We start from the raw sequence: 21,391 nt of genomic DNA on the forward strand, positions 1-21,391 counted from the left end.
GGCTATTTATTACAAATGAGGACTATTATGACTCCATTATTTATATGCTGCAGGAGATGAACGCTTGAATATAAAAGTTTAAAAAAGACACCAATATACATACAGATAACTGTGAGAGGAAGAAAGATGGGGGTTTACTGTCCCATTGATGAGACCATAAAAACAGATGACGAGCTCTGGTTAGAGAAGGAAACCGGCCATGTCCTTTTCAAAGGAACAGGTCAGTCACAAATTAGGGAAATGGTGGAAAACCTAGATCAGGATAATTGGATGGGGAGTTGAAATGTTATTGTCACCCTGAGTACAACCCTGGTGTCTGTCTCACTCAGTAAGCAAGAGCACTTATTGAACATCTAACTGATGCGTTGCTTTAAAATATCATAAAAAATTTTATTGACAAAATATACGTAGTATCTTCCTTATTGTACTACATGCAAAAAAACTTCTTTGGTGGCTCTCTCAAACTCAGTATCATCACTTTAAAAATATTTTCTTCAAATTCTTTGCATCAATGATTAAACATTACTTTTGACGATTGGTATTAACTTAGATTCTCTACTCCTTAACATCAGGGCGAACAGTGACTGCACAGTTCACAAGAGTTTTGCACTAACAATTATTCAATGAGCTCATGCAACATGGTGCCTACATGCAGCTGACTTGCATGAGTGTATATGCTGGGAATACGGCTGATACAGCTCATGTAGAAAATATAATGTAATTGGATGGGTAAATCTACTCACCAAGTGGTGGCAGGAGAACATGCATATAACAGATATACAGGTTGCAAGCTCTTGGAACCAGTGACTTCTTCTTCTGGCAGAAGTGTTACGGGGGCAGGAACGGGGGGTGAAGGAAAAGGAGTAGAGTTCAGGAAAGTCACCCAGAACACAAGGTCAGGGGAGACTTCTATGTCAGTCAGGAAGCAGACTTCTATGAGGAGGGTATTCAAAAACTGGTCTGTTATGACAAGTGCCTCAGTATTGACGGAAATTATGTAGAAAAGTAGATTGAGGTACAGGCTTTCATCTAAAAATAAAATTATTGAGATATCTTAGCATGTCTTTTTTTTTTAATTTCAAAATGGTACTTACTTAAAAAACATGCCTCGTATTTCCAAATTATGATATGACTTTATTGTGGAATAGTTTAAATTTTATGTCAGCATTTGGTTCATAACAATTTTCATCCCAGGTCGCCTCTTCATCATCCCAGGTAATCTGCAAACTATTCTTAAAACTGTTTGTCCTGGAGCCATTAATTATTCTAACTGGTTTCCACTGAGGAGTATCCAGACTGTGAGGCACTATGTTATGTATCCTAACTAACTGTGCATCATAATCTAGAGAGAGCATTTGTTGCTAGGTAAACAGTTATTTTCTTGCTTTGAGCTCCACCAAAGAAAGCATTATCAACTAGGGTCGAAGTTCCAGTAGACACCAATGGGATCAAAATAACAGCCATACAACACAACATCTGCAGCATCTTATTACAGGAAATGTTACAATACTCTAACTGATGTTACTAGAGGGATCACAGTTACCATTTATGCCTATGGAAAACAATTTTTACAATATGTTGTGTGTGTTTTTGCACAAGAATGTTTCTAATTGTTCGTTTGTTTTCCCTGTTTCAGATAAAGTGCAATACAACCCCCTCTGAGAAGGGAATCTGTTGCAGGAATAATTGTATGTCTTGGCAGGTGTCCATGCGTTTATATTTTTCAGCAGTGTTAGGTAACATGTTCACGTATTTACATTTTTCCAAAAGTTTATATAATATAACAAAGTTTTGTGTTCTAGTAATATCACTGATTACACTCCTTGTGCACACTGTAAGCTCCTTGTAGACAAGCTACATGTGGTTTTCTTTCCCAATTATATATCAAGGAAGGTGGGAGGGGCAGGATTCGTTCCTTGTCCGACCGTCCTGAGTTGAGTTTTCCAAGGTTTTCCCAAGTTACATCATACACTTCAAAGTGCTAACCTGTAGTCCTAATTTTTGCAACTCACAAATAACAAAAATTGGTGTAGTGTAAAGTGTGTTAAGTGATTTTATTCTGTTTTCTCTGCAAGTAATCAGTGTTGCAATGTGTGGTAAGTATGGATGTTACCATAGGATAGTCAAAGAGGGAGTGGTGGGTGTAGATGGTGGGTTGGGATTTCGTTTTCATGACTTTAATGGGGTATATGGAGAACTCAGTGAGGCTGACCCACAAAACAGTAGGCTATGTAAAAAAGACATAAGAATCGGTGAAGAGGCTGAATTAGAACACGCGAAATTTTAACTAGATAGTCTGAAGGGGGGAAAAGGTCATGAGGTGCAGCAAATTTCTAGCAAAGAAACTAAGTGTAGGTCAGTTCCAAAACAGAGTAGGAAGAAATGAGCCTTGCTGCTATGTAGTAGCCATAGGAGAGGTGTAGGCCACATGGTTCAGGACAAATTAAAAACCGGGTGCTAGTACAAAAGTACTGTGAAGCCAAGTGCTAGCCTTAAGGCAGGCGACTTGAGGACAAAGGGTTTTTGTGCAAAGAATATGACAAAGAGGGTCAGGTTATTGTAGTAGGTGGAGCAAGGAACAGCCTGGCTAAGGACAGATGTCACAGAACTAGGGGTGACCTGGAATAAACAGGAGTAGCAAAACAATACGACCACTGCCCGCTGCGAAGTTGGGCGCCGCCTGGTGGTGCTGAGAGCACGAGACGCGGTAACAGAAGTATTTAAGTGGAGAAGATGTGGGCGGAGGGTCACCCTAGCAAAGTTATGGGCTGCAAACGGGGAAATCAGCTGAGATAAGAGACTTTGACATTGGGCAGATTATTATTAGGGAGAGCTTGTGAGCAAATATCTTGAAAATGGTGAAACTGTCAAATGTTCACATGCTACTGTCATGAGCACCTATGGAATGAGGTAGAAGGGCAGTGAAACTACCACTAGGTGCTAAATAGTTGGACGTCTACAGCTCTTCACAGAACATAGGGTTCAGAGGCTTTTTTGCTCTATAAAGATGGATAGATGGTGATCTGTGGCATCTCTACTGAAAGTGCACAATGCTGGTGCACACCCAAGTGTTTCGGAGCACACCATTCATTGTACGTCGTTGGACATGGAGCTCTGCAGCAGACAAACCCCTACATGTTCACATTTTGACTCAACGACATCCTCAAGTATGATTGCAGTGGGCATGGGACCATCAGGATTCAACTGTTGATGAATGGAAACGTGGCGCTTCTTCAGGTGAATTTCATTTTCGCTACACTAGGTCGATGGTCGTCTCCACAAACACTGCCATCGAGGTGAACAGCAGCTTGAAAAGTCCAGTGTGTCACGTACACAGGCTGGTGGGAACAACAGTATGCTAGGAGACATTCTCCTGCACTTGCATGGGACCTGTGGCAGTAACTCAAGACACACTGACAGCTGCGAACCACTTCCATCCCTTCACACTTGATGTCTTCCCTGATGGCAATGTCATCTTTCAGCAGTATAATTGTCCATGTCTCGGGCCAAAACCATGCTACAGTCGTTTGAGGAACATTATAGTGAATTCATGTTGATGTCTCGGAGACCAAATTCACCTGATTTAAATCCTATGGAACTCATCTGGGTCACTATCAGATGGCACCATCACCGCGTACGCAAATTAGTGGCCCATTATTTATATGAATTACATGGCCTGTGCATAGATGTCTAATGCTACATACCTCCACAAACTTATCAAACATGTGTCGGATCTCTGATACGCAGAATCAGTGACGTATTTCATTCTAAAGACAGACAGACAAGCTATAAACCAGGTGGTCATAATGTTTTGGTTCATCAGTGCACACACATAAATGTGAGTTTTGTGGACTTCCTGCAACACCATGACTAGCCTTGGGTCAACACTGCTGAAGTTGTGTGAACAGTGAGTTGAGCAGACTGTTGCTGACTGAAATGGAAACTAATATGAGGATAGTGCCTGTTGCTACAATTCGAAGATTGGGATATACTAGACACAGCCTACACCTGAACAGGAAAGGGAAAGATAGGTTGCGTGACTTCTTGCAGAAAATGTATGGGGGCCACAATCACACAAGGCAAGATCCCTGTGGTTACTTGTGTCAGATACCTATTTTAGGTTAGAATTAGGATTCAGGCACACTGTTTTGAATGAATTCAAAATAACAGAAGTGCCCCATAAAATGCTTACAGTCAATCAGAGTGACTTTTTACCAGTCAGGGTATCTCTGTATCACTTACCACTTTTGTTTCAAATCACTGTTGCTACAGCTACCTGCATTATTTTCTATTAAAAGTAACAGTATTTAATCACCTCTGGTATTTCTAGTTACTATTTCAGTTGTCTTTCCAACTCCCTATAAGCTCTTAGGCTTGTGATCATCCTTTAATTGTGTTGGCTGTGAAAAAAGCTCTGGCAGCAGTAATTCACATTGAACAACACCAGGTTGATACAAATATATTGGTATTTCAAAGTAAACCTGCAGTACTCAATTAACATTGTTTGTCTTCACTTCTTATTAGCACCTGATTTTCTTCTGGCATGATTTAAATTCATCTAGAGCATTAGATACAGGAAAAATTACTTTTCTCTTTAAGACTGGTCTAAAGTTATCCTGAATGACAGTGACTGAAATTTTACACTGATAAGGCATAGTTAGTATACATTTTCACTTTTCCAAGCACTCAGTAACTACAGATGTAAAATGTTACAATGTCTGCTGTCATGTATAATTTATGGCGTGTCCAGTATTTTCAAAAAATGGTACAAAGTTACCCCGTCTGGCTGTAAGAATGCACAAAAAAGTAAGGTTAGCTCACTTCATCGAAATATTAGAGGATTCAGTAATAGGGTACAAGAGCTCCTTGTCTGCTTGCTCTGAAAAACTAGGCATCCTGTATCTATCTGAGCATCACATAACCACAGGGATAGATAGGTTTCATATAAAAGATTAACTCCAACAGCTCACTGTTACCTATATTAAGACAGAACACAAGGTCAAAAACATTGAGACTAGTAGATTTTGTAGTGATCAGCACGTAGAACTGTGTGCTTGGGAATTAATACTGAAAAATATTTCAGTTTTAATTATATCAGTCTATAGATTCCCACTGGGAAACTGGGAAATGTTTATGAGGAATTCGGTTTCCTTATTATGCTATCTGTCATACAGCAGCGAGCAGTTAATAGGGTGGTTGTAGATTTTCTACTGGATTTTGAAAGGAAAAATGACCAGGAAACCCTATTTGGATCCTACGATTTCATCTTGGTAATTAACTTCCTAACACGGGTGGATAAAGACTATAGGATCCTAATTGATAATGTTTTCCTTGCTGAGTCTCAAAGCAAGAAAAATAACTATTTACCCAGTAACAAATGTTCTCCCTGATCATGATGCACAATTAAGATAAATAACACAGTGCCTAACAGTATGGATATTCCTCACTGGAAATCAGTTACAATAATTAACAGCTCCAGGGCAAATGTTTTTAAGAATAGTTAACAGGAGATTACCTGGGACAAAATTTATAACGAACCAAATGCTAACATAAATTTAATCTACTCTATGATAAATTCATGACATAATTCGAAAAAGCTTTCTTTGAAAGCTAATCAAAAAAGCCATGTAAAAAAAAAAAAAAAAAAAAAAAAAAAAAAAAAACATGAATCCCTACAGAGATTAAAGTATCTTGTGAAAAGAAAAGGGAAACGTATCTCTTCGCAAGAACTAGCAAAGAGTCCGCAGTAGTTGCATACTACAGAAACTACTCTAATTTGCTAAGAAAGGTTATTAAAAAATTAAGGAACATGAACATGATATCAGAAATCAGTAATTCCGACAACAGACTTGAGGCTATATTTTGTGAAGGTGATGTATTCTAGAACAGTATCTCACCTTAGCAACAATAATATCCTCAGCAAATCACAGTTTGGGTTTCAGAAGGGTTGCTGTACTGAGGATGCCATTTACATGTTCACTCACCAGATTTGACAAGCATTAAATAATAAAATAGCACCAGTTGGTATTTTCTGTGACACGTCTAAGGCATTTGCCTGTGTGGAACATAGTAGTCTCCTGGATAAATTGAAGTTTTATGGGATTGATGGCACAGTCAATCAGTGGACAATGTCATATCTAACCAAAAGAACACCGAAAGTTGTACTTAGTATAGTCCGGGGACATTATTGTGACTGGTGAGAAATCACGTATGGGGTTCACCGAGGCTCAATCTTACATCCACTGTTGTCCCTCATATACTTAATATCCCTTCTAATAAACAACAAGCAGTATTAGTCCTTTTTCCAGATGAAACTAGTATTGCAATCAATCCAAGCGTAGTACAGAAACTGATGTAATAGTAAACAATAGTCTTAAAACTATCATTGACTGGTTTTCTGTGAATGGTTCGGCACATCTATGGTACTACACCAATGGTAAGTGTAAAACATGGTGAGGAAATAACAAATAGGGAGGAAACTAAATGATTCTTAGATGTCCATGTTGATGAGAATTTAAAGTGAAAAAAAGCACATTTTAGAACTCCTACAATAACTTAGATCAGCCACATTTGCACTTAGAATCATTGCAAATCTTGGGATGGGACAAATTAGTAAAGTTGACTTTTGTATATTTTCATTCAGTTATGTGGAATAATATTCTGGGGTAACTCATCTTTAAGAAAGAAACTCTTCATTGCTCAAAAATGTGCTACAAGAATAATATTTGGTGCTCATCCACAATCATCATGTAGACATGTGTTTAAGGAGTTGGGCATTCTGACTACTGCTTCACAGTCTATTTGCTCCCTCATGGACTTCATTGTAAACAATCCACTACATTTCAAAAGAACAGTAATGTACATAATTAGGAAAAATGACATTCGTTACTGAACATCAAGATTGTCTTAAAAAAAAAAAAAAAGGGTGGACAATGATGCAACAAAATTTTTGATAGCTTACCCAGTGATACAAAATGTCTGACAGACAGGAAAGTACAATTTGAAAACAAATTGTGAAAGTTTCTTCTCGACAACTCCTATTCTGCAGAAGTATTTCTATTACTGTAATGTGTAATAGGTGTTGGGCAGGAATTATTAAGTCACATTTGTAGACATTTTAAAAAGTCTAAATTTTCAGTATGCAACCATATTAAAAATTAAGTTGTAATGTGTATGTAAAAGACTCGTCCCACATCATTATGATTTATTGTAAAAATGGTCCATGGAACATGAAACTCACTATGATAAATGGTTCAGCTGATAAGGCCATGGTCGACTTCTTGCTCTATCCTCACCTTACCATTCCCTACTGTGCACGTTTTACATGTGCATTTTTCATTTATGAAAACTTTCACAGACATTCCTATTCCACTGTGCTGAATGGATTAAGCATGGATGGATGGATGGATGAATAAATAAATAAATAGGAGTATTGTGATGATATTATCCAGAATTAGCAATTAAGTGAAATGGGAAATAAGAATATTGAGAATATTATGGAACCATGTAAATCATCAAGAACTCACAGTAACTAGTTATGTACAAGTACAGTTTATTTCACATACATTTAGCATTTTTAGGCATTGGTGCTAAGAGAATTTTCATGTGTTTACTTGCTGAGGTTTTCACTCATGTGACTCACTTACATAAATTGGTTCATCACACAAAAACACATCTGACACCTTCAACATTTATTTACTAATCCCTGCCATATTTATTGAGACAAGTGTTAGCTTATGTACAACTTAACACGAATCCCACAAGAAAAAATTCTAATAACATGAATGCAAAATCTAGAAGCCCAACCTAATTAACTATAAATTTCTTGTCGTGACAACATTGCTGCATTCTGATGAAAAAGGTGGACAAAGACAGCAAGGAAGTGGCTGAAGTTCTGCCAAAGGAATTCTCAGTATTTGTGTACAGCAATTTAGTGACAAAGATTTAAAACAGAAAGACCAGAGCAGAATTTGAATTCAGCTGCTCCTAAAAGATTATGGTGTTTGGCAGATCCCTTTTCTCTGTACACAGACCTCTCGTAGGATACTCACATTATAATAATAATAATAATAATAACGGACAAGGAGAATATCACATTTTCCTGTGGAGGCCCGGGAAAAGAATAGGCCTCCGGTATGTTCTGCCAGTCGTAAAAGGCGACGAAAAGAACAAACCACTAATAGGGCTAACCCCCCTTTTAGTGTGATTAGTTGGTTCAGGACAGAACTAAACAAGCCTCAGACAAGTGCCGTCATGGTCGGAGACGGCGCTTGAACCCTATGCCCGCCCACAATGGTAATGACACTGCTAGCCAACTGGAAAATGATTCAAATCCAAATAGAGGTGTTTTGCAGGATATGCTTCCTGCAACCACCCTAGAAGGAAAACAAAGACAGAGGATGAGATGGTCAGATGAAGTTAATCGACACCTCATGTTCTGTTATTACCAAGCAACAAACCTAGGAACCAACACAACTGGATACAGATCACAAGTATACACAACATTTATTACCAGATACCCAGAATTAAAATTTTTAACAGAACAACGACTAGCTGATCAGATCCGTGTAATAATAAAAAATAACAGGATACCCCAGTCAGAATTAGAAAACATCAAACAACAAGTACAACAAATACTGGAACAAAATAATGTGCAATCAGAAGAAGGAGAAAATACAGTAATGGACTCAAACATCCCAGAGCAAACAAACAAAGAACAACACGCATCAATTAAACAGTCAGAGGAAAACGAAATCTTAAGACAGCCACCAGAACAAGCACAAATAGAACACAAAGTGACACACATGTTAGATATAGAAGAAAAATTTCAGCTGACATATATAGAACACAAAGACACAAATACAGACATTAGACCATTCTTGTATAGACCACCAAATAACCCACAAGTCGAAACAACAATAAAAACTATCAACACAATCATACACAACAAAATAAATGAAAACACAACTATGGAAGAGTTACAACTACTGGTTTATATAGGAGCACTCACTACACTAAATATACACACTAGGCAGAGATCAGAACCAACCAACACACAGAAGAAACTCACAAAACCAGCATGGCAACACAGGCTACAGATCAGAATAGAAAAACTGAGAAAAGACATCGGACAGCTAACACAATTTATAAGAAATGAAATGTCAGAAAAAAAACGAAAAAGGTTAGGTAAAATCTCACAACAAGAAGTGATAGAGCAATTAGATGAAAAGAAGCAGAAATTACAAGCATTGGCCAAACGACTTAGAAGATACAAAAAAAGTGAAAATAGAAGGAAACAAAACCAAACATTCAACACAAACCAAAAGAAATTTTACCAGACAATAGATAACACACACATTAAAATAGACAATCCACCAAACATAACAGACATGGAATACTTCTGGAGCAACATATGGTCAAACCCAGTACAACATAACAGACATGCACGGTGGATACAAGCAGAAACAGATACATACAAGATGATACCACAAATGCCTGAAGTGATAATTTTGCAACATGAAGTCATCCAAGCAATTAATTATACTTACAATTAGAAAGCCCCTGGAAAAGATAAAATAGCAAATTTCTGGTTAAAGAAATTCACCTCAACACATTCACATCTAACTAAATTATTTAACAGTTACATTGCAGACCCATACACATTCCCTGACACACTTACACATGGAATAACTTATCTGAAACCTAAAGATCAAGCAGACACAGCAAACCCAGCTAAATATCGCCCCATAACATGCCTACCAACAATATACAAAATATTAACTTCAGTCATTACACAGAAATTAATGACACATACAACACAGAACAAAATTATAAATGAAGAACAAAACGGCTGTTGCAAAGGAGCACGAGGATGTAAAGAGCAACTGATAATAGATGCAGAGGTGACATGTCAAGCTAAAACTAAACAAAGGTCGCTACACTATGCATACATTGATTACCAAAAAGCTTTTGATAGTGTACCCCACTCATGGTTACTACAAATACTGGAAATATACAAAGTAGATCCTAAATTGATACAGTTCCTAAACATAGTAATGAAAAATTGGAAAACCACACTTAATATCCAAACAAATTCAAATAATATCACATCACAGCCCATACAGATTAAGCGTGGAGCATACCAAGGAGACTCATTAAGTCCTTTCTCGTTCTGCCTTGCTCTGAACCCACTATCCAACATGCTAAATAATACAAATTATGGATACAGTATTACTGGAACATACCCACACAAAATCACACATCTGCTATACATGGATGACCTAAAACTACTGGCAGCAACAAATCAACAACTCAACCAATTACTACAGATAGCATAAGTATTCAGCAATGATATAAATATGGCTTTTGGAACAGACAAATGTAAGAAAAATAGCATAGTCAAGGGAAAACACACTAAACAAGAAAATTACATATTGGATAACCACAGCGACAGCATAGAAGCGATGGAAAAAACAGATGCCTATAAATATCTAGGATACAGACAAAAAATAGGAATAGATAATACAAATATTAAAGAAGAACTAAAAGAAAAATATAGACAAAGACTAACAAAAATACTGAAAACAGAATTGACAGCAAGAAACAAGACAAAAGCTATAAATACTTATGCTATACCAATATTGACCTACTCATTTGGAGTAGTGAAATGGAGTAACACAGACCTAGAAGCACTCACTACACTTACACGATCACAATGCCACAAATATAGAATACATCACATACATTCAGTAACTGAAAGATTCACATTAAGCAGAAAGGAAGGAGGAAGGGGATTTATCGACATAAAAAACCTACATTATGGACAGGTAGACAATTTAAGAAAATTCTTTATAGAACGAGCAGAAACTAGCAAAATACACAAAGCAATCACTCATATAAGTACATCGGCTACACCACTGCAATTTCATAACCACTTCTACAACCCTTTAGATCACATAACATCAACAGATACGAAGAAAGTAAATTGGAAAAAGAAAACACTACATGGCAAGCACCCATATCATCTAACACAGCCACACATCGATCAAGACGCATCCAACACTTGGCTAAGAAAAGGCAATATATACAGTGAGACGGAAGGATTCATGATTGCAATACAGGATCAAACAATAAACACCAGATATTACAGCAAGCATATTATTAAAGATCCCAATACCACAACAGATAAATGCAGACTTTGCAAACAACAAATAGAAACAGTACATCACATCACAAGCGGATGTACAATACTAGCAAATACAGAATACCCCAGAAGACATGACAATGTAGCAAAAATAATACATCAACAGCTTGCCTTACAACATAAACTTATGAAACAACATGTTCCCACATACAAGTATGCACCACAAAATGTACTGGAGAATGATGAATATAAATTATATTGGAACAGAACCATTATAACAGATAAAACAACACCACATAACAAACCTGACATCATACTCACCAATAAAAAGAAGAAATTAACACAATGAATCGAAATATCCATACCCAATACAACAAATATACAAAAGAAAACAGGAGAAAAAAATTGAAAAATACATCCAACTGGCTGAGGAAGTCAAGGACATGTGGCATCAGGATAAAGTTGACATTATACCAATTATACTATCAACTACAGGAGTCATACCACACAATATCCACCAGTACATCAATGCAATACAGCTACATCCAAACTTATATATACAGCTACAGAAATCTGTAATTATTGACACTTGTTCAATTACCCGAAAGTTCCTAAATGCAATGTAACATATACCGTACAGTTAAAAGGAAGTCACGCTTGATCAAGGTCCGCGTCACCTTCCAGTTTTAACCAGACATAACGTCTGAGACAAGGAAGAAATAATAATAATAATAATAATAATAATAATAATAATAGACAAGGAGAATATCACATGTTATTACCAAATAGGATCAAAACAGTAAAGACTATCTTCCCTCCTGCGTTGGAACTTCGGTTAGTCACTTTGATCCTATACTTTTAACGTAATTTGTTCACAGAACGACTGAATTAAGCTCAAACGAGGTATCTATTACAAAAAATAACAATGTGAAGAGTTGACAATCTGTCTAAATAAGAAAGACTAGAAAGGTGTTATGAAGACAGCTACAGGCTAATAATGCTTCCATCAGAGCCTTCACACATATTTTAAAACACAATCAACAAAAATAAAGAAAAAGCAGTATTTTCTATATTTAGTAATCACAATGCTTTGGAAATGAACAAGGAATTAAAGAAATCTATTTTTCCTTGAATGAAACACCACAGAACTTGGCAAATGATTGCACTCTTGGGTCCTATTGGATTGCACAGAGCACAACAAATTGCTCTATAAGATAAAGTACGGAATTTGTCCAGGTCATTTTTGCTACTTCCCTCCATACCCCAACATTTTCTCCCAGAATGTCTTTTATGCTTACTGTCCTGCTTGCACTTCAATACAGGAGTACATTCCAGACGTTAAGCATTGGTTAGTCCTCCTTATCTTTAGGTTCATGTGGTTCCTTGTTGGACTTATTTGTTCTGGAAGGTGATGCTAGCAAGGATTACTTTTTTAAATTTGAGAATTACATATGTTATCTTAAGAAATGACATTTTGTATTTATCTCCAGCATAACTTGCATTGTTTAGGAGAAACTACTAATACTTCCAGCATCATGCTCAGATCCTTTTCTGTGTCTGCAACTAAGTAAATCATATGCAGTGAGTTAGGTCTCTATTTACTGTCCTCAATAAACATGTTTCATTTGCATGAATAAAGGCAGCAGCCCTACCTCATACTTTTCAGATTTTAACTGCTCTTTGACTCCCATTAATAGTTATTCATGCAGCCTGTTACTGATACACTTTTCAAATGAGCTTTCTATGATCCTAAATAAATTCGAAAATAAAGTTTCTTGTTTACCATACCAAAAGCCCTTTCCAGATCTATGAAAGCAACAATGGTGTTGTAGTTTATTTCCAACATTATTTTATGGTAAATTTTCATGTCTTAATATCTAAGCCTCCAGATCGAAATTAAAATTGATCTTCCCTGATGTAAAAGTCATTTTTTTACTCTCTTCTTTAGTATGTTTACCTCTATTTTCTGTGTGTGAAATAGAAGTGAAACAGTTCTGTAATTAGTACAGTCCCTAGCATCCCCCTCCCCCCTTTTTTTAATGGCAACTTTTCTATTTCTGCTCAAATTTCCCTTTTCTTACAGACTTCCATGATGATCCTGAACAGAGTTCACCATACTGCCACTCACATCCCTTTAAGAATCCTTCCAGTACATCAAATGCATGGGATAAAGAGGAATATTTCATTCTAGTTGTCAGATATGACCAGTGATGCAGGAACCATGTAACAAATGTCATGAACAACATTGAGATATAACGTGATATTAACGGTGATTTTTTCAGAGAGACTAAGCTACAAATTAAGTCTGTCATGACAAGCAGGTTTCTTGCTTTCACATTAGTTGTCTTTGCCAACTCATAACTAAACTAGCTCCTTCCTACCTAACCTACAGTCAAGTCAGCAAAAGTTAATCCCTGACAGCTGGCAATGCTGTTGTTGGCCTTGAACTACAAAGTGTCAACAGCTGCAGACAAGAGCAATCACAGTCTATAGCGCTGTGGAAACATTGAGGAATTGCTATCAAAATGTTAACAAAATCACGTACCATGACTGACTGCAGTAGGTGCACAAAGCTGCTGTGCCCAGTCCACTGAACTGTCATGGATCTTCTTACTGCACACATAGACTATAGACTTCAGGCTAAGCTACAGATCAGTGTCACAATTTTGTTTTATGCTTTCATGTAATTTGGCTTTGGCAACTAACAACCAACTGTGCAAATACTCATCAAAATGTGATGGCACAACAGCCTTTAATGTTATTTCACAGGTCAAAGTCAATGATTAGTACTGAATCTTCGCCTTCACCCAGTTCATGTTGCTTTTAAATGGGACCCATGATCAAGAATGAATTTCAATTAGCTCTACAGAGTCTGAGATAGACAAAGGTAACACAAACTAAACAACAGTACACAGACTATAGCTTTCCACTGAAACATATACTCAATTACAAGATTTCGGACTGAAACATATGCTGAAGTATAAGAGTAAGGATAAATTTGGGCTAGCTTAGAATACACTCAAAACATAAGCATTTAATAAACAGTGTCAGCTGATTATCTGTGAACTAAACCACAATATTTTGTATTTTTTGTATACTTGAAGTAATAGTAATATCAAATGTTACTAGCTAAATCATCACAGTATCTATATTGTTATCAATTGTGTCCAGTGATCTTTTATTGTGCCACAAACATGGGAGGTCCACTGCTACTAGTTAGATAAACATTATGACTTTGTATAGCACATGCTACACTCACATATAATGAATGCTGTTATAGAACAATCTATAATCTCATTACGACAAATCTCTCAGTGGTGTAATACTATAAAGTTCGTTCATAGTTAAAAGTGGTATTGCACTGACTGTAACCTAGAAGAACCCTTACAATGTATGCTACTGCACTTTAGTAAGTTCTATTTTGGTGCCAACATAAACAACTAACAATGTTACACAACAATGACTTATTTCCAAACGAGGATTTACATTGTATGACATATCAAAATAAATGATTTTATGGCAATCGTGAATCAGCAGTAAACACATGACGTTCAATGTTTTTGGAAAAAATGTCAATTTTGTCTCTTAAGCTTCGATGACCCTCTTCTCTAAGAGGTACATAAATAATTTAAACAGCGAAGTGCATTGGTACAAAAGAGAACTGTTGGGATATTTACTGTACAGATAACCTGTCATTCCACTGCAAACTACATTTCTCTTTCAATCGTGTTATTGAAACTAAGTTCATTATTTCACGTCGAATTGTTTGCCTGGCTGTCTACTATTTAAGAAGAAACTTTGGTTCCAGAGTTAAAGTAATTACACAAGATCCCTCATCTAAGAAATCAAAGGTGTCAATTTTCCGTAGCAAAATAATTTGCCAGTATTGTGATGACTTTTGTTCCACTACTTTTACAGTATAATAAATACGGTTCAACGACGACACAAATATTGCGGATGAACCAAGACCCTACAGTCAAATCATTTTCCTTTTACTACTACAATAAACTAACGCGTGTATTGAAAACAATGACTTACATGAATGTAAACATTCGATGATGGTTGTAGCATCTATGTAATATCCTCCGCAAAGCACACATACCAAATTGGCGTTGAGTTCAGTAATCTTGATTCTATTTCGCCAAGTTCGCCGCATTGTTGGCTAGAAAAGTAATTTCCAGCCAACAGCTACCTGAAAATTAACGTCTTCAATCAGGGCCTAAAAACACTCACGGTATGACATTCACGGCAAGTAATCGTCGCAAAAAACTATTTTCTTTTTTTTTAATTAAAGATTTCCACGTAAAAGGAACTACCTGTGCAAAATAACTGACATGCAGCAGCAGCTGCTGCTGCTAGAACGAGCTTCATTTATTGATTTCTCAAATTTAATTTCACAACAACTTCGCTGCACAATGTATTTAGTTACACTTCATAGTTTTAGATGAAAACATATTACTGGCAAGTCAGCCTTGTTATGCTATATAGAGATCATGCCCGCTACTCCAGTGCGACGTATTCACGTACAGCCATATTGAAATTACAGCGTATTTTGTTGTAAATGACCCCCATTTCAAAACGGCAACAATTCTTCGTCAACCATGCGATGACAGCTACATGTAACGGCACAATCACAACCTAGGAGTATCCGAAAAATCTTTGAAGCTGCTTTCTGCTATTGTACCACATTCAAACAACTTTCCAACAAACTCGAGCAAACCGCAATTCAAAGGCGCACTTTCTTCTTCCCACGTTCAAAGATCACAAGATGACAGCGAGGAATAGCACAAGCAAAAAAAGAAGAAAAAAGGCATCAAAAATAAGAGATGATTAAGTTTTGAAGACTGAAGCTTATCATGTCTGGGAAACCGTATTAATTACAGCTACAATGTGACTTGCTTAATTACACGACTGAAATATATACACGCTGGCTTTCATTTCACGTCACTAAATTAACTTCGACAATAGCTCTTCCTTATATTGCTTAAAATATCGTCTTCATTCAAATTATTTGTTCATTCCCCAATTACAACACAAAAATCCGTCACAGGTTGTGTCAGCATAGCATTGAAAGCATTCATAGAAAGGCAGCATGAAAGATCAGGACGCGAGACCAATAAATTATTTGGATATACGAAACTGAAGGCTAAAGAAAGTTTAACGCCTCATTGATTCCAACGTCAGACATAGGGTCTTTTTTGATAGAGGAGAGTAGTGAAAGGGAGTGAACTTCCTCTTGGTGTAATTTTGGAAAACCATGGAAACCTAAATCAGCACCACGAGACAGATCTAAGGGATCCTACTCGTCCAGACTCTAACCGGCTGTGATAACTACTGTGGCACCACGGTTGATACAGAATAACTATAACAATAGTGGTGATAATCCTATACCATTATCTATACGAATTGTTGTTTGTATAACTAACTTCATTTTTCAGCACGGAGAGGGTAATGGCTGCACCGTATGAGCAGTTTCTATAAACCATAAAGCGTGTATTTCACAGGCTCAAGATGCACAAATGTACACAGATCCCACAGCTCCAGAAGATTATGCGGAAGTTATGTGAGTTCTGCGTCAGCGTTATATGACAAACTAGATGTGTTCAGTATCGATGAAATTCGAACAAAATTTTGAACAAGGATGTGATCTGGAAGTCGCTCTGGATGCGAACTCCAGTATGCTGTCCATGGTGATTGTTGACATGTTATATCCAAGATCCTGGTCATTATCTGTATTGCCTGACTCTGTCAAAAGGAAGGTCATGTTGAAAACTTACAGGCAATATGCTAATAAGATGATCAGCAGCAGACACTTCGTATTCGTGAGTATTTTGACAGTAGTGAGAATAACCACAAACGCAGTTCTGGCGTTGACTTGGGTGCTATGTTTAAGGAAGAAGAAGAAAACAAGACACTGGTCCAGAAAATGGCTTAAAATGAGAGATTTACCCATGAAAATCTGCGAAAGGAAATGAGCCTATTACTCTCAGGACCCGATTATTGCATCAACTTTCTTCGAATGAACAATGAAACTTACAAAAACGCGTTAAGGCCCTCGTAAAAGAAGAAACTTGTCTATCAGTTTCGCTCTTATCTGGCCAGGATATGTCGAAAATGTCTGTTTATGTACCAAGAAAGTTTGTCACTTTAATCTTGCCTTTGAAGCAGATGCCTTTCGTGTACGCTGCATTTTGGTACTAGTATGAATGTCTACAAACGCAGATAAAGTGTTTCTAACACTGACTATACCACTATTTTTAAAGACGAAGAAAACAAGACGCTCGTCTGGGAAATGGTTTAAACTGAGAGACAAATATACACATGAAAACCTGTACCGTAAATGGAAATGTTACACTCACAACACGATGTTTACGTCGACTTCGGGCGGACTGACAGTGAAACGTTTAGTAACTATGCCACATTGAAAAAGAATACACAAGCACGTTGTTGTTGTTGTGGTCTTCAGTCCTGAGACTGGTTTGCTGCAGCTCTCCATGCTACTCTATCTTGTGCAAGCTTCTTCATCGACAATATACAGATTGAATAACATCGGGGAGCGGCTACAACCCTGTCTCACTCCCTTCCCAACCACTGTTTCTCTTTCATGTCCCTCGACTCTTATAACTGCCATCTGGTTTCTGTACAAATTGTAAATAGCCTTTCGCTCCCTGTATTTTACCCGTGTCACCTTCAAAATTTGAAAGAGAGTATTCCAGTCAACATTATCAAAAGCTTTCTCTAAGTCGACAAATGCTAGAATCGTGGGTTTGCCTTTCCTTAATCTTTCTTCTAAGATAAGTCGTAGGGTCAGTATTGCCTCACGTGTTCAAATATATCTACGGAATCCAAACTGATCTTCCCCGAGGTCGGCTTCTACTAGTTTTTCCATTCATCTGTAAAGAATTCGCGTTAGTATTTTGCAGCCGTGACTTATTAAATTGATAGTTCGGTAATTTTCGCATCTGTCAAAACCTGCTTTCTTTGTGATTGGAATTATTATATTCTTCTTGAAGTCTGCGGGTATTTGGCCTGTCTCAGCCGGCCGAAGTGGCCGTGCGGTTCTGGGCGCTGCAGTCTGGAACCGAGCGACCGCTACGGTCGCAGGTTCGAATCCTGCCTCGGGCATTGGTGTGTGTGATGTCCTTAGGTTAGTTAGGTTTAATTAGTTCTACGTTCTAGGCGACTGATGACCTCAGAAGTTAAGTCGCATAGTGCTCAGAGCCATTTGGCCTGTCTCATATATCTTTCTCACCAGATGGTAGAGTTTTGTCAGGACTGGCTCTCCCAAGGCTGTCAGTAGTTCTAATGGGATGTTGTCTACTCCCGGGGCCTTGTTTCGACTCAGGTCTTTCAGTGCTCTGTCAAACTCTTCACGCAGTATCATATCTCCCCCGTTTCATCTTCATCTACATCCTCCTCCATTTCCATAATATTGTCCTCAAATACATCGCCCTTGTATATATCCTCTATATACTCCTTCCACCTTTCTGCTTTCCCTTCTTTGCTTAGAACTGGGTTTCCATCTGAGCTCTTGATATTCATACAAGTGGTTCTCTTTTCTCCAAAGGTCTCTTTAATTTTCCTGTAGGCAGTATCTGTCTTACCCCTGGTGAGATAAGCCTCTACATCCTTACACTTGTTCTCTAGCCATCCCTGCTTAGCCATTTTGCACTTCCTGTCGATCTCATTTTTGAGACGTTTGTATTCCTTTTTACCTGCTTCATTTACTGCATTTTTATATTTCCTTCTTTCATCAATTAAATTCAATATTTCTTCTGTTACCCAAGGATTTCTAGTAGCCCTCGTCTTTTTACCTACTTTATCCTCTGCTGCCTTCACTATTTCATCCATCAAAGCTACCCATTCTTCTTCTACTGTATTTCTTTCCCCCATTCGTGTTAGTTGTTCCCTCATGCTCTCCCTGAAACTCTGTACAACTTCTGGTTTAGTCAGTTTATCCACGTCCTATCTCCTTAAATTTCCTCCTTTTTTCAGTTTCTTCAGTTTTAAACTACAGTTCATAACCAACAGATTGTGGTCAGAGTCCATATCTGCCCCTGGAAATGTCTTACAATTTAAAACCTCGTTCCTAAATCTCTGTCTTACCATTATATAATTTATCTGAAACCTGTCAGTATCTCCAGGGTTCTTCCATGATTCTTGAGCCAAGTGTTAGGTATGATTAAGTTGTGCTTTGTGCAAAATTCTACCAGGTGGCTTCCTCTTTCTTTCTTCCCCCCAATCCATATTCACCTACTACGTTTCCTTCTCTCCCTTTTCCTACTATCGAATTCCAGTCACCAATGACTATTAAATTTTCCTGTCCCTTCACTATCTGAATAATTTCTTTTATTTCATCATATATTTCTTCAATTTCTTCGTCATCTGCAGAGCTAGTTGGCATATAAACTTGTACTACTGTAGTAGGCGTGGGCTTCGTGTCTATCTTGGCCACAAGAATGCGTTCACTATGCTTTTTGTAGTAGCTTACCCTCGCTCCTATTTTTTATTCATTATTAAACCTACTCCTGTATTACCCCTATTTGATTTTGTATTTACAACCCTGTATTCGCCTGACCATAAGTCTTGTTCCTCCTGCCACCGAACTTCACTAATTCCCACTTTATCTAACTTTAACCTACCCATTTCACTTTTTTTAATTTTCTAACCTACCTGCCCGATTAAGGGATCTGACATTCCACGCTCCAATCCGTAGAACGCCAGTTTTCTTTCTCCTGATAACGACATCCTCCTGAGTAGGCCCCGCCCGGAGATCCGAATGGGGGACTATTTTACCTCAGGAATATTTTACCCAAGAGGACGCCATCATCATTTAACCATACAGTAAAGCTACATGCCCTCGGGAAAAATTATATCTGTAGTTTCCCCTTGCTTTCAGCCGTTCGCAGTACCACAACAGCAAGGCCGTTTTGGTTAGTGTTACAAGGCCAGATCAGTCAATCATCCAGACTGTTGCCCTTGCAGCTACTGAAAAGGCTGCTGACCCTCTTCAGGAACCACAAGTTTGTCTGGCCTCTCAACAGATACCCCTCCGTTGTGGTTGCACCTACCGCTGAGGCACGCAAGCCTCCCTACCAACGGCAAGGTCCATGGTTCATGGGGGGACACAAGCACAGTATGCCAAAATTTACACCCTTCTACTTGGTCTTCTAATCGCAGTTCATTAAACTATCGCTAAGCGGAAACATATAGCCCACATCGTCCATGGAACAACAGAACTTCGATTTCTTTTATGTCATTGCAATCTCAATTGTATGTTATGCGTAAAATACTGATTTTGTTCATAACATCTTCCTATCTATTACATGGCTGCGACAGATGTGATACCACTACCATTTTTGCAACTGTCAGTGCTGTATTGTTTTTATCCTTGATCGTATTTTCTATAGTTGTAGAAACTCACGATACAATGAGATAAATTGTAATAAAGCAGCTTTTCGCCGAATATATACCGCGTATCATCGGCACAAAAGACGTCTCCCATTTTCTCAAACCTTGCGTCAGTCCAAATTCAAAACAAACACGTAAAACACTATCTCTTCTTGACAAATACGTCAAACAGCACAGTATACGATCAAATGCTTGGCAAAAATAGTTAGGTTTTACAAATTGTTTGAACATTTACAGGGGACTTAACAATATAAAAGACGCACCACGAAGGATTCATCTGAACTGACGGAAAGCCGTAGATGTGATGCACGTGAACAGAGAAACAAATTATTACAATTTCAGGAAAATTGGATTATTTAAGAGGAAGAGCTTCACAAATTGAGCAATTCAATAATGGGTTGGTCTATCTCTGGCTCTTATGCAAGTAGTTATTCAGCTTGGCATTTTTGATAGAGTTGTTGAATGTTCTCCTGAGGGATATCATGCCTAATGCTGTCTGATTTGCGCGTTACATCATCAAAATCCATAGCTGCTTGGAGGGCCCTGCTCATAATGCTCCAAACGATTTCAATTGGTGAGAGGTCCCGTGACCTTGCTGGCCAAGGCAGGGTTTGACAAGCATGAAGACAAACAGTAGAAACTCTCGCGGTGCACGGGTGGGCATTATCTTGCTGAAAAGCAAGCCCACGACGGTTTGCCACTAAGGGCAACAAAACAGGGCACAGAAAGTCACTGACGTATCGCGGTGCTGCAAGCGTGCCACAGATGACAAGCAAAGAGATCCTCCTAAGAAATGAAATGGCACCCCAGGTAATCACTCCTGGCCAGCAACAGTCA

The 21,391-nt window shown here is 37.9% G+C and overlaps 1 protein-coding gene across 1 annotated transcript in view; it reads right to left on the minus strand.

Annotated features, from left to right (window-relative positions):
- The window catches only part of LOC126469942 (uncharacterized), an 86,504-nt gene extending 70,631 nt beyond the window's left edge, over positions 1-15,873 (minus strand). Inside the window, exons 1-2 of the mRNA XM_050097347.1 lie at positions 15,460-15,873; positions 15,182-15,335 (exon numbers count right to left, since the gene is read on the minus strand). Of these exons, the coding sequence (XP_049953304.1) occupies positions 15,182-15,299 (118 nt within the window). The 5' untranslated portion in view covers positions 15,300-15,335; positions 15,460-15,873. The remainder of the gene's footprint in view (positions 1-15,181; positions 15,336-15,459) is intronic.
- Positions 15,874-21,391: the final 5,518 nt, after the last annotated feature.

Source organism: Schistocerca serialis, chromosome 3 (genome assembly GCF_023864345.2).
Source record: "Schistocerca serialis cubense isolate TAMUIC-IGC-003099 chromosome 3, iqSchSeri2.2, whole genome shotgun sequence".
NCBI classification, from domain to species: domain Eukaryota; kingdom Metazoa; phylum Arthropoda; class Insecta; order Orthoptera; family Acrididae; genus Schistocerca; species Schistocerca serialis.